The sequence below is a fragment of the Rhinopithecus roxellana genome, chromosome 9, assembly GCF_007565055.1.
Source record: "Rhinopithecus roxellana isolate Shanxi Qingling chromosome 9, ASM756505v1, whole genome shotgun sequence".
Taxonomy (NCBI): domain Eukaryota; kingdom Metazoa; phylum Chordata; class Mammalia; order Primates; family Cercopithecidae; genus Rhinopithecus; species Rhinopithecus roxellana.
In genome coordinates this window covers 61,868,843-61,884,705 of record NC_044557.1, presented here as the reverse complement: position 1 = coordinate 61,884,705, position 15,863 = coordinate 61,868,843, and the positions used below count along the sequence as shown (strand labels likewise).

Here is a 15,863-nt window from a genome sequence, read left to right as displayed (position 1 = left end):
TCCATCTCTCTTCTCCTAAAGTACCATGCCCAGAACTGAAGGTAATTCTCCAGCCCAGAGTAGAGCACAGCTGTCTCCACCTCCCTCATCCAGACATTGCTGTTCAGCCTATGATCAGCCTAGCCTCTTGGCTGATAATGAATTTACTGTCAATTAAAACTGAAAGTGTTTTCACAGGGGCTGCAGTTAAGCCCTCTCTTCCCCATTCTGTATTTGTGCATATGCATTTATATTTATGGGAGAAGCAGAGGTGAGGGACTTGTCGCCTGAAAATACTCCAAAAAGCAGTTGCTCCAAAACCAAATTAAAGCAGAGAGCCAAGTTCAGATCACTTACTCTTGCACCGTCTTCCATCCTCAGCTAGAACAAATCCCTCTGAGCATTTGCAGGTGTAGGAAATCCCATTATTAACACAAATGTGTTCGCAGCCATGGTGGGTTGATTTGCAGACATCCTTCCCTGAGGAAAATGTAGGGAGTTGAACAATGCCATCAGTGTAGAAATGAGGTGAACTGAATAGTCATGTGAGTAGAGATTGTGGAAGTAATCTCTTTTAAAGAAAACACACCTCTCTTCAAACCTCCTTCATAATGTCTTTTTTAGTCTCATACTCAGGATAGAGAAAAAGCTCCTCTCAGAAAGCTCCAGCTCCCATGAGTCTGAATGGTATGACGGGTGATTAGGTGTCCCTGATTTACTATCCTATTATTAGATGTGCTTTAGCTTCTAATTTATTTTGCCACAGACATCCCAAACACTCCAGTTCAGATTGTCTAATGAACATTTCTCATGTGTGAGGTAATTTAAACTCTTCGAAGTACTTACAGCCCTTTAACCCTCACAACACTCTGTGAGAGGAAGAAGACAAGGGTAATTATACTCAAGGTATAAATGAAGAATCAGATCCTCAGAAAGCTTCACTGCTGCCCACGGTCATCTGGCAGGTTGATGACACAGCTGTCTCCTGAGTGCACCTCCATAGCATGACAGCCTATGGCTCTTTCCTGTCATTAGCCCTCACAAGGAGAGGCTTCACACGAAATTGGAATCAGTGAGTACACATCCCTCTAGGAAGCAGGAATGGTGAAATCTGATTTAGGATCAAATTCCAGAGGTAGAAGTTGTACCTTGTGTACAGTAGCTTAACTTACTGAGCAAAAGATGTGTTGAATGAATAACAGTGTGTGAGTGTGCAGACGTTTGCAGAAAGAAAAGCAAGAGGGCCAGGCGTGGTGGCTCACACCTGTAATCCCAGCACTTTGGGAGGCCAAGGCAGGCAGATCTCTTGAGCTCAGGTGTTCAAGACCAGCCTGGGCAACATGGTGAAACCACATCTCTACAAAAAATACAAAAATTAACTGGGTGTGGTGGTGCACGCTTGTAGTCCCAGCTACTCAGGAGGCTGAGGTGGGAAGATCGCTTGAGCACAGGAGGTGGAGGTTATAGTGAGCCAAGATACTGCCACTGCACTCCAGCCTGGGTGACAGAGTGAGACCCTGTCTCAAAACAAAAACAAACAAAAAGAAAAGCATGAACAAAGCAGCACAGACAGCCACAATGGGCAGAATTATAGAAAAATCCCCACAAGAGAGCCACTGCAGTGTGAAGCTGAACCTGCAGTTGTGAGGGGAATCCCTGCAGAGTCAGGCCAGGGCACCACAGGCACCCTAGGCACCAGTTGTTCACACAGAACTTCTCGGTAAAGGCAGGAGTCCCTCTTCCCGGGGGAAGAAGTGAGGTACTGAGATCCATCCAACCCGCCTTGCTGGCTTGTGGAATGTCCCCAGTTATCTCAAAGGAGCCTGTGAGAAAATTCCCAAAAATCAACCTCAAAAGCAACTGAACTTATTTTGACTTAATTAAAGAAGGGTCATTTTACCCACTGGGGCAAAGTGTCACAAAAGCAAGTAGACTTTGTCAACCACCCTTCCCCCCCAAATAGGGAATTACCAGCTCAGAATCTCATGGTGGGGAAAAATCCCTGCCCTGTACTCTCCTAATGCCCGCCTCACTGAGCTCGTATGACATCCCTCTCTTCCTTTGGGTACTGTGAAGGTTAATTTGGTGTGTCACTTTGGCTAGGCTATTGCGCCCAGTTGTTTGGTCAAATACCAGTCTAAATGATGCTGTGAGCTAATTTTTAGATGCAATTAACATTTAATCAGTAGACTTTGAGTAAAGCAGATCAGATTACCCTCCATAATGTAGATGGGCCTCATCCAATCACTTGAAGGCCTAAAGAGAAAAAGACCGAGGTCCTCAGAGGAAAAGGGAATTCTACATCCAGACTGCCTTCAGACTTGGGCTGCAGCATCAGCTCTTGCCTGGGTCTCCAGGCTGCCTACAGATTTAGAACTTGCCAGTCCCTGACAATTGTGTGAGCTAATCCCTTAAAATCAACCAATGTTTTCCTCTCTCACCATATATATGTGTGTGTGTGTGTGTGTGTCCATTTTTCCTGTGGAGATGATATATTAATAGAAGATAGAAACAGACCATAGTATACATATATATATACACACACACATACATATATATGTGTGTATATATATATCTTCTATGATATATATAAATAGAAGATAGAACAGACTATAGAAGACATGTATATTATATATGTCTTCTATTATATTTCTATATAATAGAAGATGAAGATATACATAGAGAAGGTCTGTTTCTCTGGAGAACTCTGGTGAATATACCTTCTAACTAAACTCTCAGAGCCTGTTCTGGGTGACCTATAGAAGCAAATGATACAAATAATAGAAAAATAAAACCCACAGGACATCCCTCTGATATGGTTTGGCTGTGTCCCCACCCAAATGTCATTTTGAATTGTAGTTCCCACAATTCCCATGTGTTGTGGGAGGGACCTGGTGGGAGGTAATTGAATCATGGGGACAGGGCTTTCCTGTGCTATTCTAATAGTGAATAAGTCTCCACAAGTTCTGATGGTTTTATAAAGGGCGTTTCCCTGCACAAGTTCTTTTCTCTTGTCTGCCACTGTGTGAGATGTGCCCTTCACCTTCTGTCATGATTGTAAGGCCTCTCCAGTCAAGTGGAACTGTGAGTCCATCAAACCTCTTTCTTTTGTAAATTGCCCAGTCTCAGGTATGTCTTTATCAGCAGTGTGAAAATGGACGAATATACCCTTTCACCCTTTGCCCTTACTTTTAAGGTCTGCCAAGAGGAGAAAGCTCTGTAATTAACCTTTGATCCTTGTAGTGATTGCTGGCAGAAGTTCTAATTCAGGCCAGTGACTAGGCAGGCACTGTGCGAGGCTCTGGGCACCCACACAGCTGCTGTGGAAAGGGCTGACGGCTGGCAGAAAATGAAGAGAAGCAAAAAACCCAAAACTCAGGCCTTGACTGAGCAATTCCCAAAAAAGCAAGAGGCTACTGAACTGATCTCTAGCTAAACACTTTCAGAGCACCCAAGGCAGGAACTGACACTTGTGACAGTGGTAATAAAGGAGGACTTTAAGGATTAAATGAAGTTCTCTAATTCTGAGTCCACAGAGGGAAAAGTTCTTCTCCACCTCAAGGCTACTTACTTTGGCAGTGCTTCCCATCCTCGGCGAGCCGGAATCCCTCCAAGCACTTGCATGTGTATGAGTCGTCACTGTTCACGCAAATGTGTTCACAGCCATGGTCTACTGCTTGGCAGACATCTTTCCCTGAAGACAGGAGAGCAAGTTACAACAATTTCACCAACATGCATTTCACATGGACTTCACCCTGGAGGACCCATCCACTGGAGTCAGCTACCGGATTCTACTGCCACCTGAGCTCAGTGGTCCATGGGGCAGGAAGATACAATTGAGAACAAAGTTTAGTGGCTCTAATTTGGGCTAACCCTTCAAACTGTTTCACAGTCTTCACCATCATCATTCACCAGCACTACTTTAGTGTTAAAATGCAGTCCATCATCAGCTTTCTGTAGACATAGTTTCTGATATCAGAATGGAAACACTGTTGATATGATTCCTTAGGAGATGAAACCTCAATTTAGATTAGCAGCACTGAAATCTCACTTTGGCTTTGTGCCTGACATAGTGTATGACTTAGGAGAATCACTTAACTTCTTGGAGTCTTAGCTTTGCTGTCCTGAAAAAGGAGAGAGTAATTACTCCAGCTACCCATCTTTCCTTACAAAAGTGTCAACAGGAGTTGCTCTTTATAAAGTGCTTTGAGACGTTGAGAAAAAGATAACTGATAGGGCTGGAAACCAGGGTCACACACTCCCCTTTGATTATTCAGAGATGTGTCTTGAGATTTACGCCAGCAATTCACTCTAAGGCTGCTTGTCCTGGGCTGGCTGGCTGCAGCCCCATCTAAGAAGCTTTGCCTTCTGAAAGGCAAAACTGGCTTCATCACAAGGTGCCCTCTGGGAAGGATTTGTGCTACCAGAAATAACAACAACAACATTATTAAAGATAAATAAGCAGAGAGGCTTAGAGAAGTTAGACAACTTTCCCAGCTAATGAACGGCAGAGACAGGAGCTGATTGAATCTTGGATTTCTGACTGTCCATCTTTCCACTACAGTATACTGCCAAACCACTGTTTGTTGCCACAGAGCATATAAATGAAGAACTTCAGTAATAGCTCTGGCATCCACTTTGTCCATTTTTTTAATAGACTTTATTGTTTAGGACAGTTTTAGATTTACACAAAAATTGAGACGATACTGCAAAGAATTGCCATATACCCTACACCTAATTTTCCCTATTATTAACACCTCACATGAGTGTGGTCCATCCGTTATTATTAATAAACCCATACTGATACATGATTATTAGCTAAAGTCTGTATTTTATTGACATTTACTTAGTTTTTCCCTAATGTCCTTTTTCTCTTTCAGGGTCCTATCCAGGACACTACATGACATTTTGCCGTGTGGCATTGACTTCTGAGAGGAACTGATGTATACAGAGGTGAGGATAGCAATTTCACACAGTGGTCTGGCATAGTAGTAGGAGCCAGCTCCAGTACAAACTTACTTCTACAGGTTTTCCCATCTTCACGGAGTATATAACCTTCAAAGCACTGGCATACAAACGAATCTTCACTGCTTACACATGAGTGTTCACAACCGTGGTCCCCCAGAGCACAAGAGTCCAATTCTGAGAATCAAATGGGAATTAGAGAAACAGAAGAAGAAAATGACTCATACATGAGTGGCTTATTCAATCATAAAAGACATTTCAGACACCTTGAATTAAAACAGTGCCTTATCCTACAGTACACATTTCAGAATATAAAGCGTGTCTATGAGCAAAAATTCCTTTTTGAGAGAGGGTCTCACTCTGCCGCCCAGGCTGGAGTGTGGTGGCATAATCTCAACTCACTGCAGCCTCCGCCTCCTGGGGTCAAGTGATCCTCCCATCTCAGCCTCCTGGATAGCTGGGACTACAAGCATGCACCACCGCACCTGGCTAATTTTTTGTAGAGATGGGATTTCGTCATGTTGCCCAGGCTGGTCTCGAATTCCTGGGCTCAAGCAATCTACCCACCTCAGACTCCCAAAGTGAGAAAGAATTCTTAATATATACATGGCACATAAAATTCAAACAATATAATCATCTCCACAAGAAAAATAACAAAAAACATGAGAATACAAGTTACAGAATGAGAGATAAATTACTTATAAATATTAGAAAATAAGATTAACCTAATTGGCTATTATGTAACTATAATATCAACTTATTTACATATCTACTTATGTATGTATGTATATATTACACTTAGGTAACCAATTCATTCATGTATTCAGTCAGTTCACAAATATTTTGTGAGTCCCCGTGATGAGCCAGGTACTGTTTTAGGCTCTGGGGATACAGCAATGAACAAAACAAAGTCTCTGCTTTTGTGAAGCTTACATTTGGCAGCAGGTGTCAGGGGAAGAGGGATGCGTGGAAAACAGACAAATGTGTGATATATCATGTGGGAAAAAGTGCTATGGAGGAAGAGCAGGAAAGAAGGATGGAGAGTGGCTGCTGGGCTGGAGAGTAGGGAGGGCTTGTTATTTTATATGGTGTGTCAGATACGGTGACACTGAGCAGAGCCCTGCAGAAAGAGAGGAAGTGAGTGGTGGTGTCTGGGAAAGAGCATGATCAGCAAGAAAGAACAGCATTTGTAAACCGCAGCAACAGGAGCTGCTTGGTTGGTGTGTTTCAGAAAAGGCAAGGAGACCACTGTGACTGGAGCATCCGGGAGCCTGGCAGGGGATGAGGCCAGCAAGGCTGGCTGGGGCAGACCATGTGGCGGTCAGATCTGAAGGAGAAGGGTAGTCACTGCAGTGTTTCGAGCAGTGGAGTGGCATGATATGGGTTTGTGTTGAAAGGATCACTCTGCACAGAATGCAGCTCGGACAGCTAGGAGCAGCCCTGTGCAAAGATCTTGGTGGTCCAGACCAAGCTAGTGAGAAGTGGTCAGACTGGCTGTATTCTAAGGTAGAGAATAAAACTTGCTCGTATATTAATAAAGAGTCCATATGGATAGGACGGAAGAGTCAAGGAAGACTCCGAGGTTGTTGGACTGAGCAACTGAAGGATGGTGTTGCCATCTTATAGGGCTGGGTGGCTTCTGGGGGACTAGAAGGTTTGTGAACCTGTGAAAACCAGGCTGTTATTTTAAAAGCTTAACACTGAGGATAGGTGTGTGGTGACTTTTTATAAGAACCATACGTATTTCTGAAAGTTAACTCAATCCTTTCAGATTGAGTAGAATTTCTAAAATGGACACAAATTGGAGTTATTAAATAAAGGCCCCAAAGCACATAATGACCTTTATAATCAGGCACAAACCACACACTTTTTTTGGTAAAGCATCTTTGCAGTATCTCTCTGGAGAGGACTCCTCAGAACCACCTCTGGGTTAGTTAAGGCAGCTGTTGTTATTGTCACTCACCAGCTAGGGAAACTAAGGGTTGGGAAGGCTAATGGCTTGTCAAGACCAATTGTTAACAAGAGAAAGAACCAGACAAAAATTGTCATCTTATAAATAAATCCCCATTTTTTCTGACTATACTGCATTGCTATATTCTAAAGCAAGCTTTCAAACGTGAAGGGAATTCTGCCTCTCTTTCTTTGGGCAGAAGCACTGCCAAAATCTTTGAAGAATGGGAAAAGGTTGATAACTGCAATTACAGCTGCAGAGGAGGCTCAAAGCCGAGTTGGACACTCCCACTTGCCCTGAGCATGATTTACTTTTCTAGGCAAATTCTAGACTCACTACTAATGCAGAACATTTCCCAATGGCTTGGGGTAGTTCCCCACATAGTGTAAGAGTGGAAAGTACAATTAAGTAATCCATGATACAGACAACTGGATGGCCACGGAGGTGAGGTGTTTTTTTTCCCCCATCATGAATTTATAATAATAATAATAATACTCCACTTTCCATGGTAATAAAATAGCTATAGGTCTTTCATGTCAGCCTTGTCAAGCCATAATCTAGACAGACCCGTCTGAGCAAGCCCTTCCTTTCTGGAACTTCCCTTGTGCCCAGTCCTGTCCTCCTAGCTTCAGCTCAGGCGGTTTTTTGTTTTTGTTTTTGTTTTTGTTTTTTTTTTTGAGATACAGGCTTGCTCTGTCGCCCAGGCTGGAGTGCAGTGGTGTCACTGCGGTTCACTGCAGCCTTGGCTCTTGGGCTTATGTGACCCTCCCACCTTAGCCTCCTGAGTAGCTGGGACTACAGGTGCATGCCACCATGCTTAGCTAATTTTCATATTTTTTATAGAGACAGGGGTCCCACTATGTTGCCCAGGCTGGTCTTAAGTTTCTGGCCTCAAGTGATCCTCCTGCTTCAGTCTCTCAAAGTGCTGGGATTACAGGCATGAGCCACCACACCTTATCTGCAATGGATATTGTGCACGTAGTTTTATGTACAATGTGAAGGCATACCTGAAAGTTACACATCCAGAAGCAGAATTGCCTAGGTAAAGGGTATGAATATTTAAAGGCAGATAAGTATTTCCAAATCACCCTCCAAAGAGATTATTTCAATCTCTACCCTCACCAACAATGTAAGACCGTCTCTGTTTCTGTTTCTGATTCAGCGTTTCTGGGATGCTGCCTGGGTCTTTAGACTTTTTCCAAGCCCCACAGATGATTTCAATGAATCATCAGAGGTGAGATGTTGGCAGTGGCCATAATGCCTGGCACCTAACAGACCCCTAGGAAATCCTGTGGAACAAAAGGAAACGTTTCCTCAGTTTTCTATTCTGAAAATTGAGGGTAATTAGATCCACCTCACAGGGGTTTTGTGCAGATGTTTTAAATGAGAACCCATGGCGTATATAGATGTTTGCGGCCAGCTAGGCTTCCCACTCTCTCCCACACACCCACCTTGCAAAATGCACGACTCATATTTGTTCAGCAAAATGTCCAGTTTCTGCCCTTCAGGGATGTTCTGGGCCACTTATAAATTCAAAGAACCACGGATGGGAAATTAGAGAATGCCAAAGTTGGACGATAGTTAACCTGCTGACCATAGGCACTAGCTTTCTATCCACCAAGTCTGGAAACCAACTTGGAGTCAGTTTCTCCCCAAGGCAAAGATACTCCCCTATAGGAAAATGCCTCAGTGGTCCCCTAACAGGCAAAGAGAGCCACCACCATGACTCACTACCACCGGGTGTCTTCAGCCTGGGAGACGATGGTGGGCACCACAATAAGTTCATTCATTCGGCAAGTGTTTACAGAACACTTATCTGAGCCAGGCAATATCCTTGTTTGGGGGCTGGAAGTTCAACTTATTGGATATGAACTAGTCCAACCCCTTCATTAGAGATGAGAAAACTGACGGTCAGAGGGGAAGTGACTTTCCCAATGTCCCTGAACCTTCAGAGGTGACTGGTCTTAGCTGTCCTGGGGGCAGAGATGGGACTATATTCAAACCTGTCACCTCCGTGTCCCTGGTCCAGCTGCACATCCACGGATCATCCTAGGTTAAAAGGGTGTGCTGAGGCAGCCTGGCAGATTCTCAGAAGACAAATTAGACAAAAATCATTTTCTCAAGAGATGCCTGCCAGGAAGTCTCCCGTAACTCTGCAGGCTGTAGGTGGGTCATGTGTCCCGCTGGCGTCCCCAGGCTTGTCTCTCACCCGCCTCCCTCTTGCACTCAGTACCGCATACTCAGGGCATGGAACTTCCTACAGTTCACTCTCTGGCCCCTAGGAAAGCATTTCCCCTCCATCTCTGGCTGGCTCACTGTACTTGCTCTCTGGGTGTCAGATTAAACATCTCTTTCTCTAGACTAGGGGAGGCTCCTGCGGCCCCCTCCTCTGGGTGTCGGATTAAACATCTTTATCTAGACTAGGGGAGGCTCCCGCGGCCCCCTCCTTCCCACATCACCACTCTCACACCACGGAATGGATGCTGTCTCTGCTATCCTTCTTCCCCAAGAAGCTTTAAACGCTGTCAGGGCACAAACTGAATCTGCATCAACCCCAGAGATCCCCAGCACCCCGCACACTGCAGGTACACAGTAAATATTCGTAGAGAACGAGGGTAAAGGAACCAAGCACTTAAGGAAGTATCTAGATTCAAATCCAGAGAGGAGAGTAAAGACAGACTCCATGAGGAGCCATCACTTAAGTGAAATAGGTGGGAGGACGCATGAGAAATCTCAAGAGGGAGGAAGAAAACATTCTTCCTCTCAAAGAAGGATTCTCGGCCGGGCGCGGTGGCTCAAGCCTGTAATCCCAGCACTTTGGGAGGCCGAGATGGGCAAATCACGAGGTCAGGAGATCGAAACCATCCTGGCTAACACGGTGAAACCCCGTCTCTACTAAAAATACAAAAAAATTAGCTGGGAGAGGTGGCGGGCGCCTGTAGTCCCAGCTACTCGGGAGGCTGAGGCAGGAGAATGGCGTGAACCCGGGACGCGGAGCTTGCAGTGAGCTGAGATCCGGCCACTGCACTCCAGCCTGGGGGCAGAGCGAGACTCTGTCTCAAAAAATAAAAAATAAAAAACAAAAACAAAAAAAAAAACAAAGAAGGATTCTCCTCCTTTTACACATAAGGACCCAGGCTTACGTTTTTAATTAAACCCTCATCGTGAATGGATTCTGCAGTGTGTGCTCAGGATGATGAGAAGTTTTAGGATGTAGCACAGGTCTTTAGGGTCCATGTCTAGCAGCCTGCACGCTGACACAGGTGAGTCACATATGTCTGTGGCGCAGCAACTGCGGGGCAACGTGTTCTGTGGACTTGCACCTCTGCCGTGATGACAGACAGCAATCCTGCATCTGGGGCTCCACGTAAGACGCTGTTAAAACCAACCCCAACCCCAGAAAGGGAAAGCCACAGCGGCCATCTGCCAAGACAGAAACCAGAAGCCGACAGATAGAATTACACTGCTTCCTGGCTTTTCTCGTAATAAAACTAGGAGCAGCCAATCCTTTGCTAACTTAATATAGGCTTTTTCTCAGACAAACCAAGAAGCAGTTGAACTGAGATGTGCTTTTCCAGGGCATCTCACACTGGGCAAAAGATCCTGAAATCAGGGGACTCGGCTCTGGTCCTGGCCCTGCCACTGACTCCCCGACCAGGGCCAGCTTGGAGGCATCGTTTTCCTCTATGTGTCCGTTTCCCACAAAATAAGGGAAAATCTCTACCTTCCTTCTGTTGCATCAAGCCTGTAATGTGAATACCTGAGAGTGAGGGTGGTCCCCTCCCCCTACTCCCTGCTACAGACTGTTTCCCCCAAAATTCACATCTGATATTAGCCCTGATGTGAGGGTATGTGGCGGTGGAGTCTTTGAAAGGTAATTGGGTTTAGATGGGGTTGTGAGGGCGGGATGCTGACCTGATAGGATTAGTGTTCTTATAATAAGACGAGACACCAGAGAACTTGCCTGTACTCTTTTGCTCTCTCCCCCTACAACCCATACAATATGAGGACACAGTGGGGTGCTGGCTGTCCGCAAACTAGGAAGAGGGCCCTCACCAGAACCCAGCCATGCCAGCACCTGGACCCTGGACTTCCAGCCTCCAGAACTGTGAGAAATAAATTCTGTGGTTAAGAAACAACATTCAGTCTATGGTATTTTGTGATGGGAGCCTGAGTAGACTAAGACACTCCCCTAGCCTTGCCTAGGGCTGCCTCAGCCCTGGAAGGCCAAGCTCAGGGCCTCAGGCAGCCTAACAGGCCCTCACAGATCTGCCCGTGGTAGTTGGACTGGGAGTATCACCAGCAGAGATCCCCCAGTGCCCTAGGCTGACGGCTCTGATCCCCGTTGGCATCCTCTGCTTGCAGAAGGGAGGGTTCCTTGTAGGACAGCCCTTGGAAAGAGTCCAGACCCCTTCCAGAGTTGTGCATCTCCGGGGCCCCTCCAAGGAGAGCAGGCATGGCCCTGGGAGATGTGTCCCCAGGCAGCAATGCCAGGAGCTACCTTCTGAGTCTCCTCAGTACAGGGGGTTCTGATGCTGAGGAGGGTAGACAAGAAGAGGAATCCCTTAGGGGTCACGGCAGCTCACAAGTTCACATAGCACTGCAACAGCAGTCTCCCTGAACCACACAGTGGCCTTGAAAGGCAGCAACGACCATTCTTAGTTTAGAGATGAGCGCTCAGACCCCGAGAGGGCTAATTCCCTTGCCCAGAGTAGAAGCAACATGATTTAAACCCAGTCTTTGGACTTCCAGTTCAGTACTCTTTTTGCTCTGCCACACTGTTTCTCACACCTGTGCACAGAGAACCCCAGGATGAGGCCAGGCAGGAGAGCTCTGAAGAGAGGCCCCAGCAGAGTCTGGGATGGGAGGAGGAGAGGACAGTCCATCAGGTATGGGAGGAGGTTGCCCATGGGGGTGACATTGGGATGGGCTGGAAGGCACCAGGCCTGTTCAGAGAATAGGGGACTTGCCACTTTGACTGAAGAACAGGAGGAGGCTTCAGGGACGGCCCGGGGCGAGGCTAAAGAAGTGGAAGAGGGGGTTCTTCACTCTGCCAAACCAAGGAGTGTAATGGAAATTTATTCTAGGAGACAGTGGAAAGCCACTGAGGGTTATCAAGTGGGGAGCAGACCCTGTGCCAGGGGCCGTGGGGCAAAAAGACAGGTGGCCTCTGTCCATTCACACTCCCAGTCATTTCATGTTGGCCTCTGACCTCCAACCTCCAGGAGCTCGCAGGCCAGTGGCCAGTGTGGTCCATGCACATCAGGCCTGTGGAGTCTTTCTTGGTGCTGGGATCCCCTTGCACAAGGTCAATCTCAGGAACCGTCTAGAGAGGGAAGGAGTCCTCTCAGCTGCAGCTGGTAAAAGAGATCGCCCCATCCCCTCCCCCCAACACCCTGAGTCTGTGCATCTAACCGCCTGAGGCAAAAAGGCCTCTGGGAGAATCTGGGAAAGCAGAGCTTGGGGTCAGGGGGCTGGAGGAAGGGAGGGGACATCACTCCAGAGGCCAGAGAACCCAAGGTGCCTGAAGGGGTAAGGGGGACAGCAGTGCCCATTTCATCCCAGGGCCCCTGGAACCCCTCCATGCTTTAGAGAACTTTCCAGAAGATGAGTGACACATTCTTAAGACCACTTGCTATCAAAGCTCTAAGTAGAGGCTGCCTCTATAAAGAGGCAAGAACACTCTTATCTGCTGAGCCAGGCCTGGCTGCCCCCCACCCCCCGCAGGCTTTACCAAAAAGGTACAATCATGCTGTCTGGCTCTTTGTCATCTAGAGTAGAGCTGGGGAACCTACATCCCAACCCCCAGTTAGCTGTGGCCACACTGAAAACCTAGCCCATTATTAACAGGACAGGACAGTCAGAATGAATCATTCTGGGGCAGGCAGAAAGTCTTCAATTAGGGGAATAGCTCAACACATATGTATCAGCTGATGGGTTAAATGCATCTCTTATGTACAGTTCCTGAGGACAATTCTAACTTATCTGATTATCTCACAAGTTCTCATCTAGACACAACCATATATAAATAACAAAATTCACTATTCATTGCATTGTTGAACATTACTCATGTAGATGGTTCCTCTGTGCCATTGGTTAGAAACCCACTTTAAATGAGAAGATGGGCAACACTTAAAAGTGGCCAAGTCATAATCCAGATGTGGAACTGGGCAGGGGAGAGGAAGGGGCACATGATTCAAAGGAGATGGGGCTGCATTTGTTTAGAAGGGCTCATGAGAATTTCTTAGGGTCCTATAATCATCTTATAGTCCATTCTTGATTATTACAGGAACGAGGTAGACAGAAGAAAGACTCCTCTTATTCTCAGAATAATCTAAAATGATGGAGAATTAAACGAACCAACAAACCCCTTACATCTGGCTTTGGCATGCTGTCAATGTCAATGCAATTCAACACACCCACCCTCTTTCTGCATCCCCTGTGCCCAGTCCCTCCCTGAGCTGGCTGCAGAAGCAGTCTGGGAGGCAGCTGGGCGGGAAGCCACCGAAAGCTATAACACGGATAACCCATTTGCTGAGATTCAAGGATCTGTCCCAAACTGGAAATATTTTCTCACAGGCAGCATAGAGAGGCACGCCCAGCTGTGCAGCCAGCTCATCTGCCTAGATGAATGGATGATATAAAAAGGTGGATAAATTAGGTTGTGCCTACAATTGTACCAGTGGTCAGGGAACTTGGCCCTATAACCAGAAAGACCAGCAGGCTGGGGAAGATACATTGTGGTCCTTTTCTTCCATTTCTGATCCCTTCTCTCAAAATGACTCTATTTCAATTCTTTATCTTGGTCCACTTAGAAACAGAATTGCAGGGCAACAAACACACCAGCATTCTTCAGTGAAGGAGAGAAGGTCTGGGAGCATTTTTTTTTTTTTAATTAATGGAGACAGGGGTTGGGACCAGCTGCAAGGAAATGTGTACCCAGGACACATCACTGCCAGCCTTACCATATGCTGTGAGATCACCGGGATCAGAAAGCGGAGCAAAGAGTTTCTCAGGAGCATCCTCTTCTCCCAGGACTGACTTTGGAATCACACCCAGTAGAGTCTGAACCCACCACTTACTAGCTGGTGACCTTAGGCTCTTTACTTAATCCGAGCTACAGTTTTTCCCTCATCTGTCCCCTGAATGCAACAGCATGTGTGCTTAGCCCAGTGCTCAGCACGCAGCCAGCAGTCAGCGAGGGGTCCACATGATGATTATTCATATGCCATACTAGACGGCTGGGGGTAGAGCAGAGAGGGCTGAGGACTAGGGCTCTGTCCAGCTTCGGAATGACAGGGAGGTGGGCTATGGAAACAGCAAAAAGCCACTTCAGGGCATGGGGGAAGCAAGCTTGAGGAGAGGGGTGGAGTAGCCACCAAGGCTCAATGGCTAAGAGATGCCGTCACACACTTTCATTCAGGCCCAGCAAAGCCTGGAGACAGGACACACAGGCACATATACACGTCGGTAGTGTACCCACACCTGCACCCACGGAACACCTGTGTAGGTCCCGCTTGTCCTTCAGACACTTACTTGCACACGTCTTCCCATCGCTGCGAAGCACGTGTCCCTCAGGACACTGACAGGCAAAGGATCTGTCCATGTTGACGCAGGAGTATTCACAACCATGGTCACTCAGCAGGCAGTAATCCACCCCTGCAAAACCAAAAGCCAGGCAGCCCTTTATCAGTGAGACCTCTAGGCGACGGTGATGGGATCAAGTGACCGTCATGCCCACCCCACCCTCCCTCGAAGGCATGCAGTCCCAGTGGACATCCCCACTATCTCCCGGAGCAGAGCAAGGGGCAGGGGAAGAGTGCCCAGGCACGACCTGTGCCCTCTGCAATCACATAGGTTTTACTCCTGGTGCAAACCTTCCCCTACGAGAGGAGCGTGCAGGGACTCACGGGAGCAGGTCTTGAGGTCCTCGTTGATGAGGAAGCCTTCTGAGCACTGGCAGACGAAGGACTCCTCCGTGTTCAGACACAGTTGCTCACAGCCATGGTCCTGCTGTGCACAGTGGTCCACTCCTGCATTTCACACATGTGAAAGCATAGAGGAGCTGAGGGGGCAACACCCCACCAGCAACCAAGATTGAAAAACAAAACCGGAGGCATAATAAGCCACAGGGAAGGTGTCATTCTACCCCATGCCTCTGGCCCCTCTAGAAAATCAGCTTGGCTTGTTGGTTTTCTTTCCCTTTTCACCCAGGCTGGAGTGCAGTGGCGAGATCTCAGCTCACTGCAACCTCCGCCTCCTGGGTTCAAGCAATTCTTCTGCCCCAGCCTCCAGAGTCGCTAGCTGGGGTTACAGGTGCCTGGCACCATGCCCAGCCTTCTTTCCCATTTCTTTGTTTAAAGAGTAAAGCATACAACCCTAACAGCTGGGAAATGCTGTCCCTGGTATTGATGACAGCAGCACTCTGCCAGGGCCATGGCGCACAGAATCCACCGTCTCAGGGCACCTCTGAGAGCAGGTGCAATTCCCATTTCACAGAGAGGAAAGTGAGGCTCAGAAGGGTCAAGGTGAAAGCCACACAGCTGATAGAGTAGTGCTTAGAATGCGGGTTCTGGCATCAAACCGCCTGGATTCAAATCACACCTCTGCCACTTGCTAGCTACGGATGCTGGGCAGTCCCATGGCCTCTTTGCCATCGTTTCCTGATTTGTGAATGTGGATGTTGATGGTTGCTTTCTTTTTTTTTTTCTTTTTTTTTTTGAGGCGGAGTTTCACTCTTGTTGCCCAGGCTGGAGTGCAATGGCTCGATCTCGGCTCACCGCAACCTCTGCCTCCCAGGTTCAAGCAATTCTCCTGCCTCAGCCTCCCTAGTAGCTGGGATTACAGGCATGTGCCACCAGGCCCAGCTAATTTTGTATTTTTAGTAGAGACGGGGTTTCTCCATGTTGGTCAGGCTGGTCTGGAACTCCCGACCTCAGGTGATCCACCCGCCTCGGCCTCCCAAAGT

The 15,863-nt window shown here is 47.2% G+C and overlaps 1 protein-coding gene across 4 annotated transcripts in view; it reads right to left on the bottom strand.

Moving 5' to 3' along the window:
- The window catches only part of MATN2 (matrilin 2), a 175,910-nt gene that overhangs the window by 15,190 nt on the left and 144,857 nt on the right, over positions 1 to 15,863 (bottom strand). For all 4 annotated transcript variants that reach the window (XM_030937687.1, XM_030937686.1, XM_030937688.1 and 1 more), the window contains 5 exons: positions 14,806 to 14,928; positions 14,432 to 14,554; positions 4,999 to 5,121; positions 3,551 to 3,673; positions 337 to 459 (listed from right to left, as the gene is read on the bottom strand). In XM_030937687.1, the coding sequence (XP_030793547.1) occupies positions 337 to 459; positions 3,551 to 3,673; positions 4,999 to 5,121; positions 14,432 to 14,554; positions 14,806 to 14,928 (615 nt within the window). The remainder of the gene's footprint in view (positions 1 to 336; positions 460 to 3,550; positions 3,674 to 4,998; positions 5,122 to 14,431; positions 14,555 to 14,805; positions 14,929 to 15,863) is intronic.